This window comes from Paroedura picta, chromosome 4 (genome assembly GCF_049243985.1).
Source record: "Paroedura picta isolate Pp20150507F chromosome 4, Ppicta_v3.0, whole genome shotgun sequence".
NCBI classification, from domain to species: Eukaryota; Metazoa; Chordata; class Lepidosauria; order Squamata; family Gekkonidae; genus Paroedura; species Paroedura picta.
The window spans coordinates 31,011,137-31,035,555 of record NC_135372.1 but is presented as its reverse complement, the minus strand read 5'-3'; the positions used below and the strand labels follow the sequence as shown (position 1 = coordinate 31,035,555).

Below are 24,419 nucleotides of genomic sequence, written 5' to 3'. Positions count from 1 at the left end.
TCTGTCAGTGGTTGTTAGCAATGGCAGCCAGATGGAACAGTGTGCTCAGAAGAAATAGCATGGCCGTCACCTTCATGCGCTGTGTGTGATCTCCAAAGGCATTTGGCTGGAAGCAGAAATCCTGGTCTAGATGAAAAGTTGACTTCTTACAATGCAAGCCCAAGAGATACAAATTGGCCTGGTGAAATCCTTTGACAATCGCAGCCTATGATCTGTTTTATCACAAGAGTTTTATCTAACACCATCATTCTGTGCTTGAAATTTCTAGGGCAGAGCTCTCCTCCATTGGGCATGTGACAGAGGACACAAGGAGCTGGTCTCCGTACTGCTGCAACATACAGCTGATGTTAACAGCCAGGTAAAGACCGAGAGAGTAGCACCGTGGTTTATCCCGTGCGTTCCAAAGAGAAGCATATACAGCAAAATACACTCAGACGTTGGGGATTGTATCACCCTGAGCATTTGACTTGGGGGTCTTTGTGCATTTTAAAGGTATCCCTTTGGTGCTGTAATGCTTAATGTTTTAAGTCATACCAGTATTATGCAGGACTGTGTATAGAACAGAGATGCAGCAGAATTCATTCTGTCAAGATTTGCGGTCTGTCAGAGGAGGCAGATGAGAAAGCATAATGGAAAGTAAGAGGAACAACTGAGGGCCAAATTAGTTGCGTGGATATTTGAGATGTCTACATGACATCAGTGGAGGAATGGCGAGGGGAGGCGTTGCTTAACACTACCTTCTTGTACATTTGTAACCATCCTTCCCAACTTTTTTGCTGGAGAAAGATGTGATGTCCTGTGAGTAGAAAAGAAGCTTGAGGCAAGTGATGTTGTGTGACCAAATGATGGCGGGGAGAACTGAAGAGGCCCTTTACTTGCCATTCTTCCATTTGTTCGGTTGGCATAATCCTTTGGCTGTTTTTGTGTTTAAGAAAAGTTGGTAGACCCTCTCACCTCCAGGATATTGCCTAGCTTGGCCTCAACAGTGAAAGTTCAGCAGAACTCGGGCTACAGAAGTTTGACATTGGTTTGGCTGAACAGCGTCCAAGGGAGAAGGAAGCGAAGGGACCAAAAGCAGATACATTTGAGCGTAGAAAGCAGGCCAATGGTAGAAAAGTGAGATATCGTTGGCAGCAGAGTACATTACACGGTAAGAGTGTAAAACCAGTGCAGACTTAGAACTAGCATGTTGCCTTAAAGAGGGGAGGTGATTGTCGTTATGGAAGGAAAAGAGGATTTCTGACTGGTTTGAAAGGCCAGCAAAAAGGATTCTGCAGTAGCACAGCCAGGAGACAGTGCTGGAACACAGAGTCTAGAATGTTCTTTCCTGACTTAGAAAATGAATTGGTTTTGTGTACCTTTGGCCCTGGTTTCTTGGGGAAGGGGCAGCTTTTCTAGAGTTGAATTCTTCAGCATTGTATCTATATATTTTTTTGTTTTATTAGCACAGTGCACATTTATTAGCATGCCTGCTGTGCTGTGTACTTTGTGAAGATACGTTTAAAACATCTTTCTGAATATGAAACATCATCATCATCATCATTAATTAGGTTTATATAGTGCCCTTCCTGCTTTTTAATTAGATTTTAGATGGGGTGTTACAGTTTCAGTATTTCTTCCCCACTTCCTTTATGGAGAAGGAGCCCTTCCAGGTTTTCTCCAATCAGTATACTCCTACTAGGGAGGCGCATCGAGAGAAAAAATTGATATTTTTCAGATTTGAGTTTTCCTGATTCAGTACGACTTGAATCAATCGAATCACTTATTCAGCATATTGATTCAGATTCGGCCAAATCGGGGAAACTTGAACCTAGTCAGCTGCCAGACTGCTGATCCTTCTGCGGAAAGAAGCAGGATCAGCTGCTTGATGGGGTCTTTACCTGCTTCCCCCACACACCCCTCTGAAGCTGTGGGGAGGGCTCTCTCTGCAGTCCCAGAAGAACAGTGGTTCTCAACCTGGGGGTCGAGACCCCTTTGGGGGTTGAATGACCATTTCATAGGGGTTGTGGCAGGGCAAGCGGCTTGGCCGGGTGGGCACCATGCACACAACAACCTTGCGGGGTAGATCGAGAGAGAGCATTTGTCTGTCTGGAGCAGCGGAAAAGAGCGAGATCGGCATGGTGGGACAAGAGGCAGAACTGACCTGAGAAACCTCGGGGAAAAAAACAATTCATACACAATCATGAAAAATGGATCTTCATGCCATTGGTCAGTTTCGGTTTAATTTCTTTGAAAGAACACTTGCATAATTTTATGGTTGGGGGTCACCACCACATGAGGAGCTGTATTAAAGGGTCGCGGCATTAGGAAGGTGGAGAACCACTGCAGAAGAGCATGAGGGGAAGAAAGACCCCACCAAATAGTTGATCCTGAGGACCAGCTACTTGGGGGGGGTCTTTAAATGCTTTCCCCACCCCCCACCCCCGATGCTGCAGAGAGGGCTTCATTTCTCCTTCAGATATCTAACATGGGGCAAAGTCTCTTCCCCCCCCCCCCCGAAATGCAGCTTGTCGATCTGTGCCCCCTACATAAAATTTCCCTAGCGCTGCTACCAAACAGGAATCCATGTCTATTATTCCACTCTGGAAAACTAGGAAACAGGCCGTTATAGGCAGCTCATGCACACTGCAAGAGAAGGAAGAAACAATAATTCCTTCCCTCCCGGACACACATACACAGTTTGCAGTAATTTAAAGACAGAACTACTTGTGCTGCCTATTGCTACTGTGTCCTCCACCAACAAAGATCATTTCGACATTTCTCACAGCAGGGGAAGGTATTCTGCATTTCCAAAGCAGCCGCATGTACTTGCCTGCTGTTCAGTAAGTGAAACAGAGGTAACGTAATAGAGAAATCAGGATAAGAAAGCGACTTTGAGACCTGCGGCAGTCGGGCAGGCACTCCCTTGAAGCTGTCCAAATAATCTGTGTTCCTAGCACGGTTCCAGAACACATAGCCACCCACAAGGAAATGGCCTGTGGCTGAGGATTTAGGTAATTAGACTGCAAAAAGGACCCTTTTCAATACAAAGCAAGGCTTCCCCCATCTCCCCCAAATAGTTTTTTTCATTCTATTCCTGAAACAATCACCTCTTCTTGTCAAATTTTTACCATTAAGGGTAATTAGCAACAAAGAACAGGATTGTCTCTTCCACACTTATCTGGAGGGGGGAAAAACGCAGTTAACTGCAGTTCAATAGTGTGGAATTTTAATGCCTCCCCCCACCTTAAAAAAAAGCCCACCTTGAGACAGTCTTTCACTTGCTAATCATGCCACAGCAACCAAGTAATCCTAATAGCTGCAGAGGGTACGACCATCTCCTAGCCTTCTTGGATAATTCTTGTGCTTTGAGCCCTTTTTGGTCTGGTTTCAGGCCAAGCTATGGGACGGCGGTGGCGTGGCTTCAGCTGAGGATCTGTGTCTGAATGTAGACAAAAGGCTGCTCCTATTGGATTTATCTGCCGTCTTCCGTACAGTAGACTGTGCTGTCCTACTGAAACACTTGGGGGCAGAAGTAGGTATCAGCACATTCTCATCGCCCATGCTAACCATTCTCTATGTAAAGCCCTTAGGAAAAAAATCATACATAGTTTTGGAATTGGATGCTATCAATATGCTAGAGTATCCATCTCTCTATCAAAATCTCTGGCAGTGTGCTAAAGCTTTAGAGCCATTGCCTTACTTTTATGGTTAAATGACTAAAAGTGAACAAAGTGAAGAAGAGTTGGTTTTTATGTTCTGCTTTTCACTGCCTGAAGGAGTCTCAAAGCAGCTTACAATCACCTTCCCTTCTTCTCCGCACAACAGACACTCTGTGAGGGAGGTGAGGCTGAGAGAGCCCTGATATTACTGAAGAAGAAGAAGACTTGGTTCTTATACGCCGCTTTTCTCTACCTGAGGGAGTCTCAAAGCGGCTTACATTCGCCTTCCCTTTCCTCTCCCCACAACAGACACCCTGTGAGGGAGGTGAGGCTGAGAGAGCTCTGACAGGACTAAAGGTAAAGGTATCCCCTGTGCAAGCATCGAGTCATGTCTGACCCTTGGGGTGACACCCTCTAGTGTTTTCTTGACAGACTCAATACAGGATGGCCTTGCCAGTGCCTTCCCCAGTCATTACCGTTTACCCCCCCCCCCCCCCAGCAAGCTGTGGGGACTCATTTTACCAACCTCAGAAGGACGGAAGGCTGAGTCCACCTTGAGCCGGCTGCTGGGATCGAACTCCCAGCCTCATGGTCAGACAGCATGTCGGCTGCTTTACCACCCTGCGCCACAAGAGACTGTTCTGACAGGACTGCTTAGTCACAACAACACTATCAGGGCTGTGACGAGCCCAAGGTCACCCAGCTGGCTGCATGTGGAGGAGCGGGGAATCAAACCCAGCTCACCATATTAGAAGCCACCACTCTTAACCACTGCACCAAGCTGGCTTTCGGAAACCAAATCCTGTAAAGATAGAGTTAATGCTGGTTGGAAAGCCTGAGGGCTTTAAAGCTGGGCTTCCTCTGACCCTTCCTGACTTAGTTAAGAGCTTAAGGGTTATCTAGAACTCAGCATTATTGTAGTGGGAAGGGAATGCTTTCTTCCAACTCAGCTTAACCCAGAAGATTACCCCCTACATGGATCCATGGCTACAAGGTAACATGGAGGTTAGATCACTGTGTTGCACTCTACATAGATTTCCCCTTAGCTTAGAAACTTCAGTTGGTGTACAATGTTGCAGCTCAATAATTAGGAAATAGGCAAAGTATGCATATTATACCTGTTCTGTAGTCATGCCATTGACTGCCAACCAGATCAATCCCAGCCTCAATTCAAGGTTCTGCCCATCACATATAAAGTCCTCATGGCCTTGGCAACTCAGTTTGGTGTAGTGGTTAGGAGTGCGGACTTCTAATCTGGCATGCCAGGTTCGATTCTGCGCTCCCCCACATGCAGCCAGCTGGGTGACCTTGGGCTCGCCATGGCACTGATAAAACTGTTCTGACCGAGCAGGAATATCAGGGCTCTCTCAGCCTCACCCACCCCACAGGGTGTCTGTTGTGTACCCTTCGGGTAGGGAAAAGCAGCATATAAGAACCAAATCTTCTTCTTCTTCTTCTTCTTCTTCTTCTTCTTCTTCTTCTTCATATCTGAAGGAATGCCTACCAAGATGACTTTGTTTAGGCAGAACCTTGTGCAGTTACTGCCCTTCACAGTGATCCACACAATGGCCACTCCAGGCTAGATTACTGTAACTTGCTCTGTGCAGGTCTGCCCTTGAAGTTGACCTGGAAGCATCAAGTGATCCAGAAGGCAATTGTTAAGCTGCTTGGAGATGCCTTCAGATAATGAAAAGTGTGGAATGAAATCCAGGCCTTCTTCAGAAGGAAGGGACAGAAGTAAAACTGAGTGAAAAAGCTTGCTGGATCCAGCCTTGTGACTTCTCAAGTAGAACAAAATTATGTATCTTTCAAAAGCAATAGGTTGATATTCTGATATTCCAGGATCTAAGGACCATTGAAAGAGGCACAGACCAAGTGGTTTATCCTTCTGCTGTCATAGTCAGACACTAGCTGTTCACCAGCAAGGGATTAGAATGCTCTTTAAACTAGAGGTATCTGGATTCTAGATCACATATTTTGATTCTGCAGGCATTAGGACTGTCACAATACTTCATTTCAAATCCATGGTTCGACAGTTGTTTTTGAAAGATGACGGCCCCTTCAGTGCCCATTTTCCAGGGACAAGGGGCTCCTTGTCAGTTTGGTGTAGTGGTTAGGAGTGCGGACTTCTAATCTGGCATGCCAGGTTCGATTCTGCGCTCCCCCACATGCAACCAGCTGGGTGACCTTGGGCTTGCCACAGCACTGATAAAATTGTTCTGACCGAGCAGTGATATCAGGGCTCTCTCAGCCTCACCCACCCCACAGGGTGTCTGTTGTGGGGAGAGGAATGTGAAGGCGACTGTAAGCCGCTTTGAGCCTCCGGGTAGGGAAAAGCGGCATATAAGAACCAACTCTTCTTCTTCTTCTTCTTCTTCTTAAATAAAAAAACACACACAGATGCCAACATGCTTGCATTTCTGGGAGACTAAAATGCAAAATAGCCATTCCCTCTATGTATTTATGTATGTGTGTGGGGGGGAAACCCCTCTTTTCAAATAGAGACAATACAAACATAATAAATGGAAGGGAAGGTTCATCTCCCTCATGACTCAATCCTTCTCAAACGACATTATTATTGACTGGCCCATTGGTTGCCAAAAAGAAAAATCAATTTCAGAAGTACTTGCTTGGCCACAGATCATGGTAGTAACCCAGCAGAGACAGGCTGATTTTATCAACTATCTGAAGACTAATTTCCACCATTAGCCAGAAATGAAGTAGAAATTATGGATATGTCAAAGGCTGCTTGAGATTTCTTTCCGTTTTCTTTCTCCTTCTCCTTCTGTGCCTCTAAAATCCTTTTATGTCTTCCCTCCATTCAGTCATTCTCCGATGTGATGCAGTTATTCCATAGAGTTCAAAACCCGGAGTCAGTTAATGTTGTCTGATGTTCCCTCCTTAAAAACACATGCGCACGCATGCACACCTCTTCTCTCAGCTCCATCATCCGCTGCCCTTGTATAGGCATAAGAAAACTTCAGTATTAAGCATGCCCATGATGCTGTTCCATCCCCATCCTTGATGATGGGGATGGAACAGACAGGAGTTAGGTAAAAAAGCACCTTGTCAAAATTATTTTTTAAATGCCAGTTTGGTGTCATGGTTAGGAGTGCGGACTTCTGATCTGGCATGCTGGGTTCGATTCTGCACTCCCCCACATGCAGCCAGCTGGGTGACCTTGGGCTTCCCACAACACTGATAAAAGCTGTTCTGCCCGAGCAATAATATCAGGGCTCTCTCAGCCTCACCCACCCCACAGGATGACTGTTGTGGGGAGGGGAAAGGGAAGGTGACTGTAAGCCGCTTTGAGCCTCCTTCAGGTAGAGAAAAGCAGCAAAAAGGAACCATCTCTTCTTCCTCAGTAATATCAGGGCTCTCTCAGCCTCACCTCCCTCACAGGGTGTCTGTTGTGGGGAGAGGAAAGGGAAGGCGACTGTAAGCCGCCTTGAGACTCCTTCGGGTAGAGAAAAGAGGCATATAAGAACCAACTCTTCTTCTTCTACAAAAGAACACCCAAGGCGAGCCATGCAAAATGGACTTGGTCTTAAAAATGGAGGGCTCTTACTGTGTCATTTTATTTCTCCTCCTTATGCCAGCTGCAAACTCATACAGATCCGACTATTATTAGGGGATAGGTGGGCCTTCCAGGCATGATTTAGGCTGGCTTGGTTTCCGGAGAGTCAGTGGATAAATCGGACAGAATTGCCTCTGAGTCTCTGCAGAATGTCTGTCTTTCACCACCCCTAAAAGTAATCACAAATATCCTCCCTCCCTTCTTCTTCCTCGCCTGTCATTGAGACTTGGCTTCAAAGTTAGGCTTCGTGAATGAGCTACACAGATGTGTGGCACACTCCTTGTAGCACCCTGACTGCTCCTTTGTTTTCAGTGGAACCTCACTGCAGTGTGGAATTATTTCTTCGATCGACTTTTGTCTACTGAGCCCTGACCTGGATAGCCTGGGCCAGCCTGATCTCATCAGATAGAATCATAGAATCCTAGAGTGGGAAGGGGCCATACAGACCATCTAGACCAACCCCTGTGTTCAATGCAGGATCAGCCTAAAAGCATCCAGGAGAAGTCTCTGTCCAGCCACTGCTTGAAGACTGCCAATGAGGGGGAGCTTACCACCTCCTTAAGCAGCCAATTCCACTGCTAAACTACTCTGTGAATCCCCCACCCCCACCCCGATATTTAGCCATTACTGTTCTGCACATAGTTTAAACCCATTACTACAGGTCCTCTCCTCTGCTGCCAATAGGAACTGCTCCCTGCCCTCCTCCAAGTGACAGCCTTTCCGATCTTTAAAGAGCAGTCCTGGCCTCCCTCAACCTCCCCTTCTCCAGGCTGAACATTCCCAAGTCCCTCAGCCTTTTCTCCTAGGGCTTGGTCCCCAGGCCTCCGATCACCCTCCTTGCTTTCCTCTGAACCCTGGAATTGACAAGTTACCTTGCCTTGTCCATATGTTTGTAGAGGCACAGCCTGTGCGTTGGAACCTTAGGAGGGATGTCGCTGTTCTACAAGTATGCAAAGATTGCCTACCTACCGTTTTCGTTCTAGCCATAAAACTACATTGGTGGTAAATGGTAACTGAAGACATTGATCACGTGCATGACGTGCTGTCAGCAATTTTATCTGGATTAATGTCAGAGATTCACCCCCCAGAGCAGTTCTCTCAGAGCTCTTTCAGCCCCACCTACCTTACTATGTGACTTGTGGGGAGAGAAAGATGTTCTTAAACGTCTTTGTGACACTTTTGAGTAGTGAAAAGTGGTGTATTAAAAAAGCACCCTTTTTCTTGACGGCACTTTCTATGTCCTTTTAGAAACAAACGCTTTCTTGATAAAATATTTATACCCAGCCTTTTTTTAAAAAAAAATTCAAAAGTGCTTGCACCATGTCAGAAATAGCTACGAAATTTGTATATGGCTTTTTTCTGTATTAATAAAAAATGAAAAAGTAAAGAAAAGGAATAGCTACGAAATGCTTTGAAAGAATTACAACAAGTAAGAGCTTGTCTCCTACCAGGTGCTAACGGAAGGGGCATGGAGTTTTCTTGCACTGCTTTTTCATTGCAGTCCCATCCAATTTTTGTTTCCTGGTATTGCACATCAGTCTTTTAATGAACTGTGCAAAAGTGATGCAGGAGGGAGGGAGGGCAATTTCACATCCCTACCTCAGCCCCCTGCTGTTCTATTCATCTACTCTCATCCCATGATCCTAGGAGTCATCTGAAGAGAACGGCCAGGAAAATCCATTTGTGCTTCATTGGAATAGACACTAGGATCCTGGGAGAAGCTGATCCCAAGCGGCTTGTACAGTAGGAAGGAGAGTTCTCTATATGCACAGAGATATATCATAGATATAGATAGAGAGATAGAGAGATAGAGAGAGAGAGAGAGAGAGAGAGAGAGAGAGAGAGAGAGAGAGAGAGAGAGAGAGAGATAGATAGATAGATGAAAGATAGATAGATAGATAGATAGATAGATAGATAGATAGATAGATAGATAGATAGATAGATAGATAGATAGATAGATAGATAGATAGATAGATAGATAGATAGATAGATAGATGATAGATGATAGATAGATGATAGATAGATGATAGATAGATAGATAGATAGATAGATAGATAGATAGATAGATAGATAGATAGATCTATATCTTGCCTTGTGAAATGCTCTTTTTTAGCCAGCGATACTCAGGCATGGTTGGAAAAAGTTACCTGGTAACATTTCTTGGGGAGAGAGGTGAGTTTCAAAACAAAATTGCCCCCGGTATCTCTCTTCCGGTGAAAATGGTCTGTTGATGGCCTCTGAGCCCTTTCGGGAAAGCAAAGAGCTATGAAACCAGGACTAGGATGTGCTGGTTTTGTGAGGCAGAGAAGGGAGATCTTTTCCCAGACGTGGTAGATAACATAAATGGGCCCCAGGTTATTGAAAACAAGTGGTAGGAACTAAATCAATTATTGGGTTGTAGTGACAGGTTCCCCATAAATTGATGTCTAAATAGCTTCACTGAGTAGCTTTAGATACGCTTGCCGCAGCCAGAGTGGTCTTTCCTAAGAATTGGGGGGGGGGGACCCTTCATGACTGGCTGATGAAAGCAAGTAATGATGAAAGATTTGGTGCAACTAATGGCTTTCCAGCAAAATAGACGTTGTTCCAAATTACTCGTTGTGGATGCGTGTTACGCAGTGAATGGATCCTGCTGCAACGTATGAGAAGCAATTCTTAATTCTAGAGTAAGGTGACCAGATTGTCCCACTTTTGGAGGGACATCTGGGGGCACCTGGCAAATTGTACTTATGTTGAAATTAAAAAAATATATATTACAATACTATTTTTGCGTTCCGTGAAACTTCTTGTTGCTCCATATAGACCAATTTTTTAATCAAGAACCCCCCCCCCCCCCGGTCAATGTTGTCCCGCTTTACCGATGTTAAAATCTGGTCACCTTATTCTAGAGGAGTTTTTTTAATTGTTCAGGTGGACACGTTCACCTTTTACCTATTACGTATGTTCTTTTTATCATGTATGTCTGTTTATTTTCAAACGAACATTTAATTGGTAAACAAAGAAGTATATTTTTCCGTGCGCATTTGGCTGCCACTTGGTAGAAGACCAACCTTTCCTCTCCCGCGAGCTAGCTTGACCCTGCTTCTGAGCAAAACAGTTTACTTTCAACCGGGCGGTGCGGTTTCAGTGGCACGAAAGCAGGGAGGATAAGGAGGGCGATGGACACCTTCGCCCCTTCAGGGATTATAGGCCCTTTTCCTTGATCTTTAGCTCACTCTTCTATTCCCCCCCCACACCAATCAGATCTGATCTTGCATTTACAAACAGCAGATCAAAATGCCCCCCACCTTCCCAGCAGCTAACTGCAAGGGATAGCTGTCACCTGCCACACGTTGCAGAGCTGCAAACCCGACTTGCTCCCAGTTCTCCATTTGGCTGTTCCAGGCAGCTCTCAGTAGACTCTCAGCATCTATGCCCGTATTCTTGGCCGGGCTGCCAGTGGCTGTGAAATCCATTAGCCAAAGAAAGGAAGGATCTGCTTAGTGACAGAGGGTAGCTTTCTGCATTAAAGCATTGACTCGGTGCCAGTCAAACAGTTATTACAAGTGGCACAGCTCCACATTTTCTCTTGCAGGTCTCTCTGAGGAATGCAGATTGGCAGCAGGTTGAATGCTAAATGGTCAGTACTCAGCAGCTGCTGTTTATGTCTGCTGGCGGGAGGGAAAGGCTTTTCGCCATAAATACCGTTCAAAGGTTTCATAAGGTTCTGCTCGAGCTTTGGTAATGTTTTTTTTCCTTTAAACTTCAGGGATTTATCTTCATTCTCTGTATTCTAGCTGTGAGAGGGCGGCTCTGTAGAGAACAGCGTCTTGTTTCTTGGTGTGCTCCTGCCAATATTTGGAGTCACTTCAAAGAATGTGCAGGGCCCGGTAATTTAGGTGCATTGTTATCAACTGAGGGTATGAAGAGTCTCTGCTTATTTCCAAGGCTAAATATCACAAGGCTTGTTTCCGAAAAGGTGAAGCATATACCTACATGTCACACACACACCACTTCATGAGAACAAACTTTCTTTTAACAGCCATTGTGATTTAAACATGCATAGATTGATATGCTGGTCGAGAACTAATGTCACTTGGGTAAATATGTCAAGAAGAAATTTATCCAAGTGATTATACCGATCTGCTGAGGCCTGTTTTGTGGGAACGCTCTTGCTTCCTACACAAAGGTAAGGAAAGCAGATCGGAGAGATCCCAGGAACTTTTCCATCATCATTTGCAGGGGCCGTTGTAGAAGAAGAGGAAGAGTTGGTTCTAATATGCTGCTTTTCTCTACCCAAAGGAGTCTCAAAGCGGTTTACAGTCGCCTTCCCTTTCCTCTGCCCACAACAGACACCCCGTGAGGGAAGTGAGGCTGAGGGAGCCCTGATATTGCTGCTCAGTCAGAACAGCTTTTTCAGTGCTGTGGCGAGCCCAAGGTCACCCAGCTGGTTGCATGTGGAGGAGGAGTGGGGAATCAAACCCGGATTGCCAGATTAGAAGTCCAAGCTCCTAAGCATGACACCAAGCTGGCTTTCTTGTGAGGTATACCTCCCTGAAAGCATACCATTTTGATAGGTACAGTATTTTAAAGCAACACAGAATGTTTACTGCTTGTCTTTCTTTTTAATTATCTCCATCTTTTCACTGCTTATGTAGATTTTGGGTTTTGGTCATCTAAGGAAGCATGTGCCTAATATGCTAAATTGCCTGTATAATTTTGGGAATTGTTGCCCAAAAGCCCCTAAGCCCTCTTTGGGCTATCTGCTTGGAGGGTGGGGGGGTCAGGTGCAAAAAAAAAGCAAGCTCTTGTTGTCCAAGAACAAAGCACGATTCTTCTGGCAGCTGAGTTGGTTTTCCAGGTGAGTGCATCATCACACAGGGCCTCTCACCTTAAATTGCTTCCTTTAATCCCGGGCTTTATCTTGAAGCATGGAAAAACACGCCTGCCTGCTTTCTTTACTTACCAGTGACAAATCCCTTCTTTTCAACCCGGCATCAATCATATTCACACCCTGTCACTCTACAGAGCTGTCTCCGACAAAAAGAATTTATTTGGAGTTTAAAGGAAATTCTTCATTCGTGTCTCTGTTTATAGACCTCCACTACTGGCTGCATTTAACGGGCAGGTGGCCCTTACCCAGGATTCAGGTTAAACTAACTCGCTGCATTAACCTGAGGCAAGACTGTCTTCTGTCTGAAGCCTGAATTCACGGGCCGTTTCAGCAATCCTGTTTACTTCTAGGTTGAAGTGAAGGGCTGGGTGTGGACCTGTTGTGGTTCTGATGTTGGCATGTTGCTTGGATCTGAGAGGCAGTGAGCACAAGGAGAGAATTTTTGCGAAGCATGAAATTGCTATATACACCAATGTAGGATGGGCAAGATTTGTCTTGGCAGTAGCATGTGTGAAAAGGATCTAGGAGTCTTAGTAGACCATACATTGAACATGAGTCAGCAGTGTGACTCAGTGGCTAAAAAGGCGAATGGGATTTTGGGCTGTATCAAACGGAGTATCGTGTCCAGATCACAGGTGGTGATGGCACCGCTTTATTCTGGTCTGATTCAGCCTCACTTTTAGTACTGTGTTCAGTTTTAGTACTGTGTTCATTTGAAGAGGGATGTAGACAAACTGGAATGTGTCCAGAGGAGGGTAACATAGCTGGTGAGGAGTTTGGAGACCAAGACGTATGAGGAAAGGTTGGGGGAGCTTGGTCTGTTTAGCCTGGAGAGGAGATGACTGAGAGGGGATCTGATAGCCATCTTCAAGTATTTAAAAGGGTACCATATAGAGGATGGAGCAGAGTTGTTCTCTCTTGCCCCAGAGGGACAAACCAGATCCAATGGGATGAGATTAATTCAAAAGAAATTATATCTAAACAACCAGAAGTTCCTGAAAGAGTGGTTTCTCAGTGGAACAGGCTTTCATGGAAGGTAGTGGGTTCTCCATCTTTGGAAATTTTTAAACAGAGGCTGGATAGCCATCTGACGGAGAGGCTGATTCTGTGAAGGTTCAAGGAGGTGGCAGGTTACAGTGGATGAGTGATAGGGTTGGGAGTGTTCTGTATAGTACAGGGGTTGGTCTAGATGACCCAAGAGATCCCTTCCATCTCTTTTATTCTATGATTCTGTGATCATTTTGAAATTTACGTTGTCAGATGACAAATAGTGGATTCTAACAAGTATTTACGACCTCAATAATGGTTAAAAAAATTTTATAAGGACTTTTCAAACAAACCATCAGAATTTTTTGTCCAAGACCTAATTCTAATAGGTGACTTCAATGCTGTGCCCAATATATTATTGGACAAATCACATAGAAGACCTGGTGGAAAGTTTCCTAAGATCATGCTTCAGAACTTGAAACAACTAATGCTAGCGGACATTTTGAGACAGTTAAAACCCCCAAAACAACAATATACCTTCTTCTCGGAAAGACCTAATTCTTACTCTAGGATTGACCAATTGTGGCTGTCGGAAACTCTGACTCCCCCATATACATAATGGAGAAATTCTCCCTAACACCTTCGCAGATCACAATCCTTCAGAATGGGAACTGACATGACTGAGAGTAAGAGTAAGAAGGTGGAGAATGAACAATATTCTACTTGAAGATAAGCAGAGATTGGACAGTTGTCAAAAAGATTTACAGGATTTAAAAAAAATAAACGCAACTGCTGATATGAAAACTCAACAGTCTGGGAAACAAAGAAGGCCTCCATGAGAGGAAAATTAATTGGCTACAATTCAGCTTTAAAGAAAAGAAAGATGATTGAATTAAAAACACCATTAAATCAAATTCAGGACCTAGAACTTTAGCATCAAATATGACAGTCCAAGGCATTATGGAAACAAATCCAGTTTCTTGAATTATAAAGGGATTTAATTGAGACTGAAGAAATGGAAAAAAGGACTTTTTAAAACAAAGACATTTTGAAGATGCTGACAAGCAAGGAAAGTGGCTTGCCTATAGATTTCGAAAAGAATCAAAGAAAAGAATTATTGCACAGCTAAATCAAGTCAACAACAATTATCATACACAGAGGGATATGCAAGAATGCTTCCTGAGATTCTTCTAAAAACTATATAACTCAGAAGTCCCACATGGAGATTTAAAAGTTCACTACAAAATGTCAGCGAATTCTAAATCAGAAGGTGACTACCCAGAAAGTGAATTATCCAATAAAGGCTATGAATGTAGGCAAAGATGGTCTATCTGCCCAGTATTACAAAAGGATTCATATCATTACACCACCTCTCCAACATCTAACTAATGGAATTATGGGAAATAATGATAGGCCCATCCCACAAACCTGGGAACAGGTTTACCTAACTTTGATCTACAACGAAGGCTTAGATCCACAGATGCCTCAATCTTACAGACCTATTTTTTTTTTTTGCTAAACGTGGATTATAATTTTTTTGTGAAATCTTGGCAGAGAGACTTAAAAAATGTATCAGTGATGTGATACGTGAAGATCAGACAGGTTTCATGCCTAAAAGGTATAAGAAGAACAACATTAAGCTGGTTTTAAACACACTGTACTATTACCCGTAAAACGAACTTACCTTTGTTTTTCTAGAGTCCGAAAAAGCCTTTGATGGGATTTTCAGAAGGGATTTTCTTCAAGTGACGCTACTGACTATGGACTGTGTAGAACACTTTCTGAAATCAATTCAACAAATATACTTAAGTCAAGAGGTGAAAATCTTAGTAAATGGAATAATTACAGACGAGAAAAAAAACATTCATAAAGGAATTAGACAAGGCTGTCCTCTCTCTCCTCTACTTTTTAACCTAGTGCTGGTGACCATAGCCACTAAAATATGAACCTCAACAGAACTATCTGGAATACAGATGCCAGGAGGTGAAGAATTTAAAATAAGGTGTTACACAAACAATGTGATGTTGATGTTGACGAAGCCAAAAATTACCCTGCCCAAATGAATGAAATGTTTAGAAGAATTTGGACCTATTTCTGGATATAAAGTTAACATGACTAAAACAAAGATCCTCACGACAGCCACAACAGATGAAGGGATTAAAGAACTGAGACAAGGAACAGAATGTGAGATAAATCCAGATAAGATTAAATATCTAGGAATATATATTGACAGAGATCTACAAGGCCTTTTCAAGAATAATTACAAGAGTATGGAAAGAAATACAAGAAGATTTTCAAAAATGGTCCAAAATGAACTTTTCATGGTTGGTTCGAATGGCGATAACCAAAATGTACATATTACCAAAATTTAACTTTCTTTTCCAGGTCTTACCAATAGGAGTTCAAGAGAACATTTTAAGAAATTGGCAATCCCAAATAAGTAAATTCATTTGGAATTGTCAAAGACCAAGGATAGCTTTTAAGACAATTCTGGATGACAAAATGAGAAGAGGTCAAGCATTACCGGATCTAAGACTTTACTATTATGCTTCAGATTTAACCTGGACATCTGAATGGATTATGAACTTGCGAGCCAGGGACTTAGTATTTAAAAAACACAGACTTGAGGAGGGGATACACAGTTATCTCTGGCTGACAGGAAGAAACTTTTGGAGAAGTGAGTTTTAACTAAGATGCTTTTATAATATGCTGCCTACCTTGTATTTTATCTTTTATAGTTTATTTAATCATTTTAAGATCTGTTTGGTTATGTAACCCCATGGCCTATTTTATTATTTTGTTGAAATTTTAAACCCTATTTTATATGTCTTATACATATTTTATGCCAATAAAAGGTTACTAACTGAGAAGTGATATACTTAAGATATGGACAAAATATAAAAATAGAATAGTTGTTGCTAAACTTTCCATCCAAAGCATAGCTGAATAAGTCTCAACAGATTGACTAATACGGAACAAATGAAAAGTTGGGATCAGCTCCCAAAAAAGGGGGAAATATTCAGTGGTTAGAATATGACCAAATTACAGCAAGGTTCAAGGCAGAATTGAGTGATTCCAACACAGAGATGAGAAAAATGAGATTTTGAGATGATAATATCTCAAGAGAAATCATATATGCAAGCTCTAATCTACAAACTACTTGTGAAATATGAAATAGAAACAGAAGAGGTCAAAAACTGTATGAAAATATAGCACGGCACAGTTTGTCTCAAAATATAGGCTCAAATATAGCGCAGCACAGTCTAAAGCAGCATGGTTCTTCCTAGAGAGAGTTATGAAAGATCTCTTGAAGGCCACTTGTTGATACTCACGGCTTAGAATGAGTATGGAACCCTTATCCCTGTTGGGTTTAGGGTACTGGTGTTTGTAACACTAAACACCTTTATTGACCTCAGCCCTCAAGGATTCATGACCTCACAGATTAATTGGCCGAGCTGGGCACACATCTCACTAAGTCAAAAGAGTTTTAAATTGATTTCTCATCAGGAGTGTGATGGAAGGAGAAGAATTCATGCGATGGTTAATCAAACTTAGAAGCATAGCCATGTTAGGCAAGATCTGCATTAACCTATAGCCTACAGACAGCTGCTCCTGAAAGCAGGAGCCCCGCATTCCCTCTTTTCATTCATTACCTCAGTTAATGTCAAGTCCTGCTCTTGTAGATGGTCACATCCTTGATATGTGTGTTGTGCCCTGTACCATAGTGGTGGTCTGAGAGCAAAAGGGCTAAATACAAGCCCATTCTAATGTACAGTTTGTTACTGGGCTGGTTTTTGAGATTCTTAAGACCACTTCTGGCAGGATGGAAACTGAATAAAATGCTATGGGCAAGAAAACAGCTTTGGTGCCTTTCTTGAGAAGCTCAGTCTGCTGATGCGAGAGGGTACATCTCTCTTGGTTCTCACGGGCATCTCTGCAGCCATTGATTATCTTTGACCGTAATCCCTTTCTGGTTGTGTGTGTGTGTGCGTGTGTGTTTTGCAGCAGTGGGTTTAGAGATTACAGTGTCTCTGATTCTTTCTCTTGGACAGATCTTTGGAAGTGCTTCTTACAGGTTATCACACTGCTCTCTTTTTGTCTCCCCTGCTGTCAAAACATCCCGATGAAACTACTGGGAGAAGTCATTTGGTGGCTTGAAGTGAGATTATCATCAGTATATTGATCATACCCAGCTCTGTTTCTTTTCTCCATCCAGTTGTAGGGCATTTTGTTGAATGCCTTAAATTAATGCCTGTGTTTCCCTTGTACTAATATTATTGAGCCTCTGATCAGAGAAATGAATGTTGAGGGCAAAGAGGAGTGGATTGAAAAGCTCCTTGTGGGAGATAACACCCCTATCACCATCCAGGTTGCAAAATATTGTGCAGTTTTAATTAAGGCTAGACAATTGAGTATAGGAAGGCCTGGAGGATAATTGTCCATGGGGTCGCGATGGGTCGGACACGACTTCGCACCTAACAACGACAATTGAGTATAATTTATACTGTATCGTTTTTAGCCTCTCAGTTGATCTGCTGTATTAATTATTTATTTTTACTGCAGGCTTTTTCAACCAGGGTTTCACGAAACCCTGGGGTTTCTTGATGGCCTTAAAAGGGTTTCCTGAATGAGTGAGAGTTAATTGATTTTTTTTTAGTTGCTAAACATTTATTGGGTCATATGACTGTATATCTCTTGTGGCTCAGGGTGGTAAGGCAGCTGACATGCTGTCTGAAGCTCTGATCATGAGGCTAGGAGTTCGATCCCAACAGCCAGCTCAAGGTTGACTCAGCCTTCCATCCTTCCGATGTCTGGATGAGTAGCCAGCTTGCTGGGGGGTAAACGGTAATGACTGGGGAAGGCACTGGCAAACCACCCTGTAATGAGTCTGCCAAGAAAATGCTAGAGGGCGTCACCCCAAGGGTCAGACATGACTCGGTGCTTGCACAGAGGATACCTTTACCTTTTTATGACAGTATATGGTCATGCTGACCCACCCACCCCACCAAAAATGGCCAACGATGGGCCTGAAGGGGTTGGGGAGGGGAAGGGCCCTGGATGGGTGTATACAAAGCTGTGCTTCCCAAACATATTGTGCCACTTTCTCGAAGCCTGAAGAATGTTTCAGGGTTTCTCAATGGTAAAAAAAGCTGGGAAAGGCTGGTTTGGTGTTTTAAAGTTTCTTGTTATGGCTGGCAGATGCTATAATAAGTTTGTATTTGAGTTTAATGTCTGTATGTAGAAGGCTGGATATGGATGAAAAGATTAAAACCCCATTTGAGATTAGGGAGCTATAGACTGAGAGTAAATATAACATGGGGTTAGGTATACAGCCTGTTCTCAGTGTGAGATTGTAGACGTGGAGCTTGATGTTACTTCATTGCTGTCATTCGACAAACAGATGCAAGAGGTGGCCTGGAGTGCCTTTTACCAGCTCAGACTGATCTTGCTTTAGTAATCTCCAGATTGGACTGTTGTAACATACTGTAGAACTGTTTGCCTCTGAGATTATTTAGAAACTTCAGTTGTTGGGAGGGTTTCCAGGTGGGCTTCCAGTAGCGTCCTGTTAGAGGTTTATCAACGACATTGTTTCCCATTTTGTTTCCAGGCTCAATTCAAGGTGCAGGTGTTGACTTTTAAAGCCTTAAAGTGTTTAGGTTCAAAGTGCCTGAAGGACTACCTCCAGCCCTAAGTACTTTCTTAGTACATGAACTCAGCTAGTGAGGACCTATTATGTCCTGGCACCATTAAAAAAAAAAAAAAGGCTGGCATATCAAAAAAAATTTCAGAAGTCAGTTTCAAGTTGCGGTCTTTCTTTTACAGCTGTATTAATCTTATTATTGGTTGACCACTCAGTAACACAAATTATACAATGTGAATCAGAGAAGCATGCCTGGCTTCAACCATGGCCAGGGCGAGGGCCTTTTTGGACCTGGCCCCCACCTGGCGGAATGAGCTCTTGGAAGTGCTACGGGCCCTGCGGGAGCTTCCAGCATTCCACAGGGCCTGCAAAACAGAACTCTTTTGCCAGGTTTCTGATTGAGGTGAGGGTGGCAAGGAAGATCTGATTAGCCCCCCTCCCTGTGCTAGAAATTGCTAGGCAACAGTTAAGCCATGTGTAATCTATGGTTCCCTCTGCCCACTTCCTCTCTTGGATTTTTTATTGGGGGGATGCGAGGCTGAGTTACACCATCATGTTCTGGCTTCTGCTGTGTAACTTTTTATGTTCATGTAATGTTTTAATGGGGTTTCGATACGGACACCTGTACCCCGCCATGAGCCGGTTCTGGGAGTGGCCGGTAATAAAGTTAACTGATGATCATGATCATGATCATGATCATGATCATAATGTGGTGTTGTTATCTTGTATATGTTCTCCAAGCACTGGTCAGCAGAGCAAGGGAGAGAGAAGCTCTGATCAATTGTCACTACAGCAAGATAGGGAAAGGTTCAGTGTAATAGTATCAGGTTGTGCGTTTTGTCTTATCAAATGTGACGGAAGGGCGGTGGAGAAGACATCAGGCCTAATATGTATTCCCAGCTGAAGTTTGCTTTAACAAACAAGGAGTCATTGGGTTTGTTAAAGTCTCATGGGGTCATTATACTGGAACTATTGTAGGCTAGAACCTACTTCACTGGATGCATTAACATAGGCCTTATATAAAGCAGAGGACAAAATCTTCCAAGCTGAAAGAGAACCAAAAGGAATGATAAAATACAGAATCTCATCACAAATAGAAGCATCGTTTTGTATTCTCTCCAAATGCTGTCATTCAAGAAATGCAGCATTTTCTTGATCCATTATAAATGTATCACTCATACAGGGAGGACTTGAAATATGCTTTTTTGGTTATTTTTAAGCAAAACCTGGGAGTTTCTTAAATGAAACCTGAGAGTGCCAAGTATCTAATGATGTATGCAGCAGACTGTGCCTTTGAGTGTCAAGGAAGGCGGTTGAAGTATGTCTCACGTGGTAATTAACATCCCATTAAGCCATATGTTTATGGACTACAATTCCCATGAGCGCCTGCCGGCAAATGCTGGCAGGGGCTCATGGGAATTGTAGTCCATGAACATCTGGAGGACCACAGGTTGAATACCCCTGCATTAAGCCTCTGAGGAAGTGACAGGGCATTGGTCTCCAGATCTGTTGGCAACTCTGCCTTGAGTTCTTAAAACATTGTCACCTTTGTCAGAGACGCAAATACACTTGTGCTGCGCAACCAGCTGTTATAAAAAAAAAATCACCTTCCTGATACATTACAGGAGCTGCTGCTTCCTGAGTCTCCAAGCCTCATATCATGGATAGCTCTTCCCTGTGAACATTCACCACCTTTTCACTGTGTTGATTGTACAGAACTTGATTCAATCTGGTATTAGGACAAAATACACTAATCCTCTGTTTAACCCCCCCCACACACACACAAAGTAGAAATACGTAGTACATTCTTCCAGTTCTTACATTCTGCTAGCTTCCAGTTCTTTGAATGCTATAGAACAGTGGTTCTCAACTTTCATAATGCTGCGACCCTTTAATACAGTTCCTCATGTTGTGGGGACCCCCATTCATAAAATGATGCAAGTGTTCTTCCACAGAAATTCAACCAAAACTGACCAGTGGCATGAAGATCCATGGTTTATGATTGTATTTAAACTGGTTTTTTTCTGAGGTTTCTCAGTTTAGTTCTGCCTCTTGTCCCTCCATGCTGATCTCGGTCTTTTCCACTGCTCCAGACAGATGAACGCTCTATCTCGATCTACCCAACAAGGCTGTTGTGTGGATGGTGCCTCCCTGGCCAAGCTGCTTGCCCTGCCATGACCCCCGGTGAAAGGGTCGCTCGACCCCCAAAGGGATCCCGACCCCCGGATTGAGAACCACTGCTATAGAAAGAATGCAACCTTCATAAGAAGCTCTATATCTCTTAACCCTGTATGCCAGTAAAGGGTTTTCTGAGTCTATCTCTTGGCCCATTAGTTGTTGTTTTTTTCCTCTGAGTAAACTTGAGCATAGTTCTACTTTGTACTTTCCAGTCCGTTGCAGATGTTATCTTGCTTGTTAGTTGTTTAGACTTATTGCCCGCCACTCCCAATTTGGCTCGTGGCAGGTTACGTCCATATTAAAAGCCCTATTAAAACAATTCCGGACATCCATCCATGTACAATAAACAGACTCCTAAAAACCATGGCGGTCTGCAACCCATATACCAGAAATCTAGTACGGGAGTGGGAAGAGGGAGCATAGATAACATAGCGAATGCTTACTCTCTGATAATACTGGAGGGGGGGGGCATCAGATCTTCGTCGCCACGCAGGCCTCAGCCATAGACCTGGCGGAAGAGCTCCGTTTTGCAGGACCTGCGGAACATCAGAAGCTCCCGCAGCTGGGAGAAGTTGGGGTATAGGTATCCCCTGTGCAAGCGCTGGGTCATGTCTGACCGTTGGGGTGACGCCTTCTAGTGTTTTCTTGGCAGACTCAATATGGGGTGGTTTGCCAGTGCCTTCCCCAGTCGTTACCGTTTACCCCCCAGCAAGCTGGGTACTCATTTTACTGACCTTGGAAGGATGGAAGGCTGAGTCAACCTTGAGCCGGCTGCTGGGATTGAACTCCCAGCCTCGTGGGCAGAGCTTCAGACAGCATGTCTGCTTCCTTACCACTCTGCGCCACAAGAGGCTCATGAAGCTGGGGTCTTTACTGTACAGAGCTTGTTAAGAGTACCATTAGTATAAATGAGCAGTGGTTCTCCTAACTAAGCTCCTCTCCTACCTGGCCAGATTTGCCAAATTTACAATTTTACAGGTGGTTGCCTTCGAGTACATTACTCAATTAACTGCTGAAGACATTTCCATGTCAGTATTATCTGATAACCTGTGTATTTTTTTTATACAGAAACTCTAATCCTAATCATATGAAATAGGGTTTCAACTCTTAGAAGGAGCTGGAGGGGCTGTACCCCACTTTTTACTACCCAAAGGAGTCTCAAAGTGGCTTCCTCTCCCCATAGTAGACACCTTGTGAGGAAGGTGAGGCTGAGAGAGTTCTGAGAGAAGTGTGACTGGCCCAAGGCCACCTAGCTGGCTGCTTGTGGAGGACTGGGGAATCAAACCAGGTTCTCCAGATTAGAATCCATTGCTGTTAACCACAAACATGTCTGATATTAAGCTCATTTTATGGTGATTCCACAAGCATTGCAGACGCTAAATCTACAAAATAAAATTATTCTCTGTTCTGAAGCTGAACTATATCTTAAGGGGGGGTTGGTAATTTTATTTTTTTAAATCTAGTTAAATGCAAGACTAGGTTTTCCCCACCTATGTCATGTAATAATATTGGTCTACGAATAGCAGCCTTCTGCTAGGATCACCTTACATTCAGAGTTCTTCGTTTCAAGTAACTACGGTAACTAACTGTATGCAAAGTCTGTATCAAATGCTTTATAATTACCACTCAGGGCTATCTGCAAGGTTGTGCTAGCCCCTTTCCATTACCTCTTCCCGAGGTACATATCTTCTCCAACCCCCCTTTTAGTTTAGTAAGTGCTTAATGACTATTGTATTGTTGCCGCTTGCATTTCTGATGGCCCGCCGTAATAGCATTTTCAACCTGCGGCTGGGCGGTGCTATTTGAAAGCAAGTGCCAACGTGATTGTCTTTATGCGGAGGGGAGAATTTTGAAGCCGGGATAACGTCGGGGAGGACTCGGTCCTAATAGAAATAAAAAGCAGCAAATGAGGTAATCAAATTCAGATAAATTAGTATTGGCAGATTCTGAATGATGTACTTGCCTGAGCAATCTTTCAAAATTCGTTCTTGTATACTGCTGCCATCTCTTTATTTATTATTATAATAATGTGATCCATGAGGCATCTCAGGGTGGCCTAGCTAATACTAATTAATCCAGTCAGGGAGAGCAGCAGGGTAAGTGGAACAGTCTATCGGATTGAAATTCATAACTTAATTGAGGTCAAAGTCCTGGGATGGGAGAACAAAAGTCTTTCTCTAGGATCAGGCCGATCAATAGTAATAAATATCTGGCTTGGATACAAGTACTTTATAGTGACAGATTATTTGACACCGGCCAGAGGGCCCGGTCTTGTTAAGGGCAGTGTCCTGTACAGTATCCCACAAGTTACGTTCATAGTCTTTGCATGACCATAGCTGGTTAGACGGGGAGGCCTGTGATATATCATTGGCTCTCACGAGGCAATGGACGGATGCAATTTAGAGAACTTCCATAGAAATGGCAAACTGTGGAGCGTGGCTTATTGATGCGACTCTCTTCAGTAATTCGAGAATGTTGGTCATTAGCAGTGACTGAGGTCAAAAGAATTTGGTGATGGCTTGTAGAAATCTGTGGACTGACCCTCAAGCTCTACCAGAGCAGGGACCAGTAAATAACAGGCCGTACACATTTATGTAGGTGCAAATCCCGTTCCCTTCCCATTGGATAACATGGCTATTGAAAGAAAACAATATTGGCTGTAATGTGTGTGTTAAAACATGGGGCAGAAAAGATCTCTTAGCATTCCTGTAGTGTAAAACATTTGTCTTTTGATCCCGTAAATGGGAGGCGAAAATTTTGTGAGATGGCCACACCACCCTTGTTTTTATATATTTGGCTGTCTTTGTCCGAGGCAGGATACAACTGATTCTGTGAGGGGGAGTGGTAAGAAATAGCAATTTATAATGTGCATCTGCTACAAATTGCCACTTTGGAGGAGCAGTGTATGACAAATCAGATCTGTGACAGAGGAAAATAAAAGCGTACTCTTAGTTAAAGGTGGTTTTAGTTGTATTGCATTGAAAAGAATCTATCCCTTCAGGAGCTGCTGTTCAGGGAAGCAGTGGCAACTCTTGGTCAACCTCTTCTGTGCTTATCTTTCATTGTGCCCCACGTGATTATACGATGTAGCGTGGACAGTGTTGGGTGATTGTTCCATTTCAGTGTATTGCCTGATTGCTTCTGGGTTCTAAAAACTGGATGTGAAAAGCCATCCACTTCTAAACAGAATCTTGGGAAAGTCGATCTCTGTGTGTTCAGACATGTGTGTCCTGTGCTGGTGCAGAGAGAGGGCTTCTCAAATTTGTGGAGCTCTAGCCAAAAAATGAGAACTAAACATTTGTTCCCAAGGAAAGGGATTGCCCCTCCTCACGTGCTTCGAGGGGGGGGGGGCAAGTGCTCTGTATATCAGTTGCCTTCTAATCGTCCCACAGTAAGTAACTCTATGATGAACATTTGGAGAATTTCCTCTTGCCTTAGGCCACGGGTGGCCAAACTGTGGCTCTCCAGAGGTCCATAGACTACAATTACCATGAGCCCATTCCAACATGTGCTGGCAGGGGC

At 43.5% G+C, this 24,419-nt stretch overlaps 1 protein-coding gene across 2 annotated transcripts in view; it reads left to right on the top strand.

The window, feature by feature from the left end:
• Positions 1 to 24,419, top strand: part of ACBD6 (acyl-CoA binding domain containing 6) — a 157,774-nt gene that overhangs the window by 84,153 nt on the left and 49,202 nt on the right. Inside the window, exon 6 of one of the 2 annotated variants that reach the window (XM_077332222.1) lies at positions 269 to 358. The exons of the other annotated variant lie outside the window; for it this stretch is intronic. Within the exon in view, the coding sequence (XP_077188337.1) occupies positions 269 to 358 (90 nt within the window). The remainder of the gene's footprint in view (positions 1 to 268; positions 359 to 24,419) is intronic. 2 annotated transcript variants of the gene reach the window in all.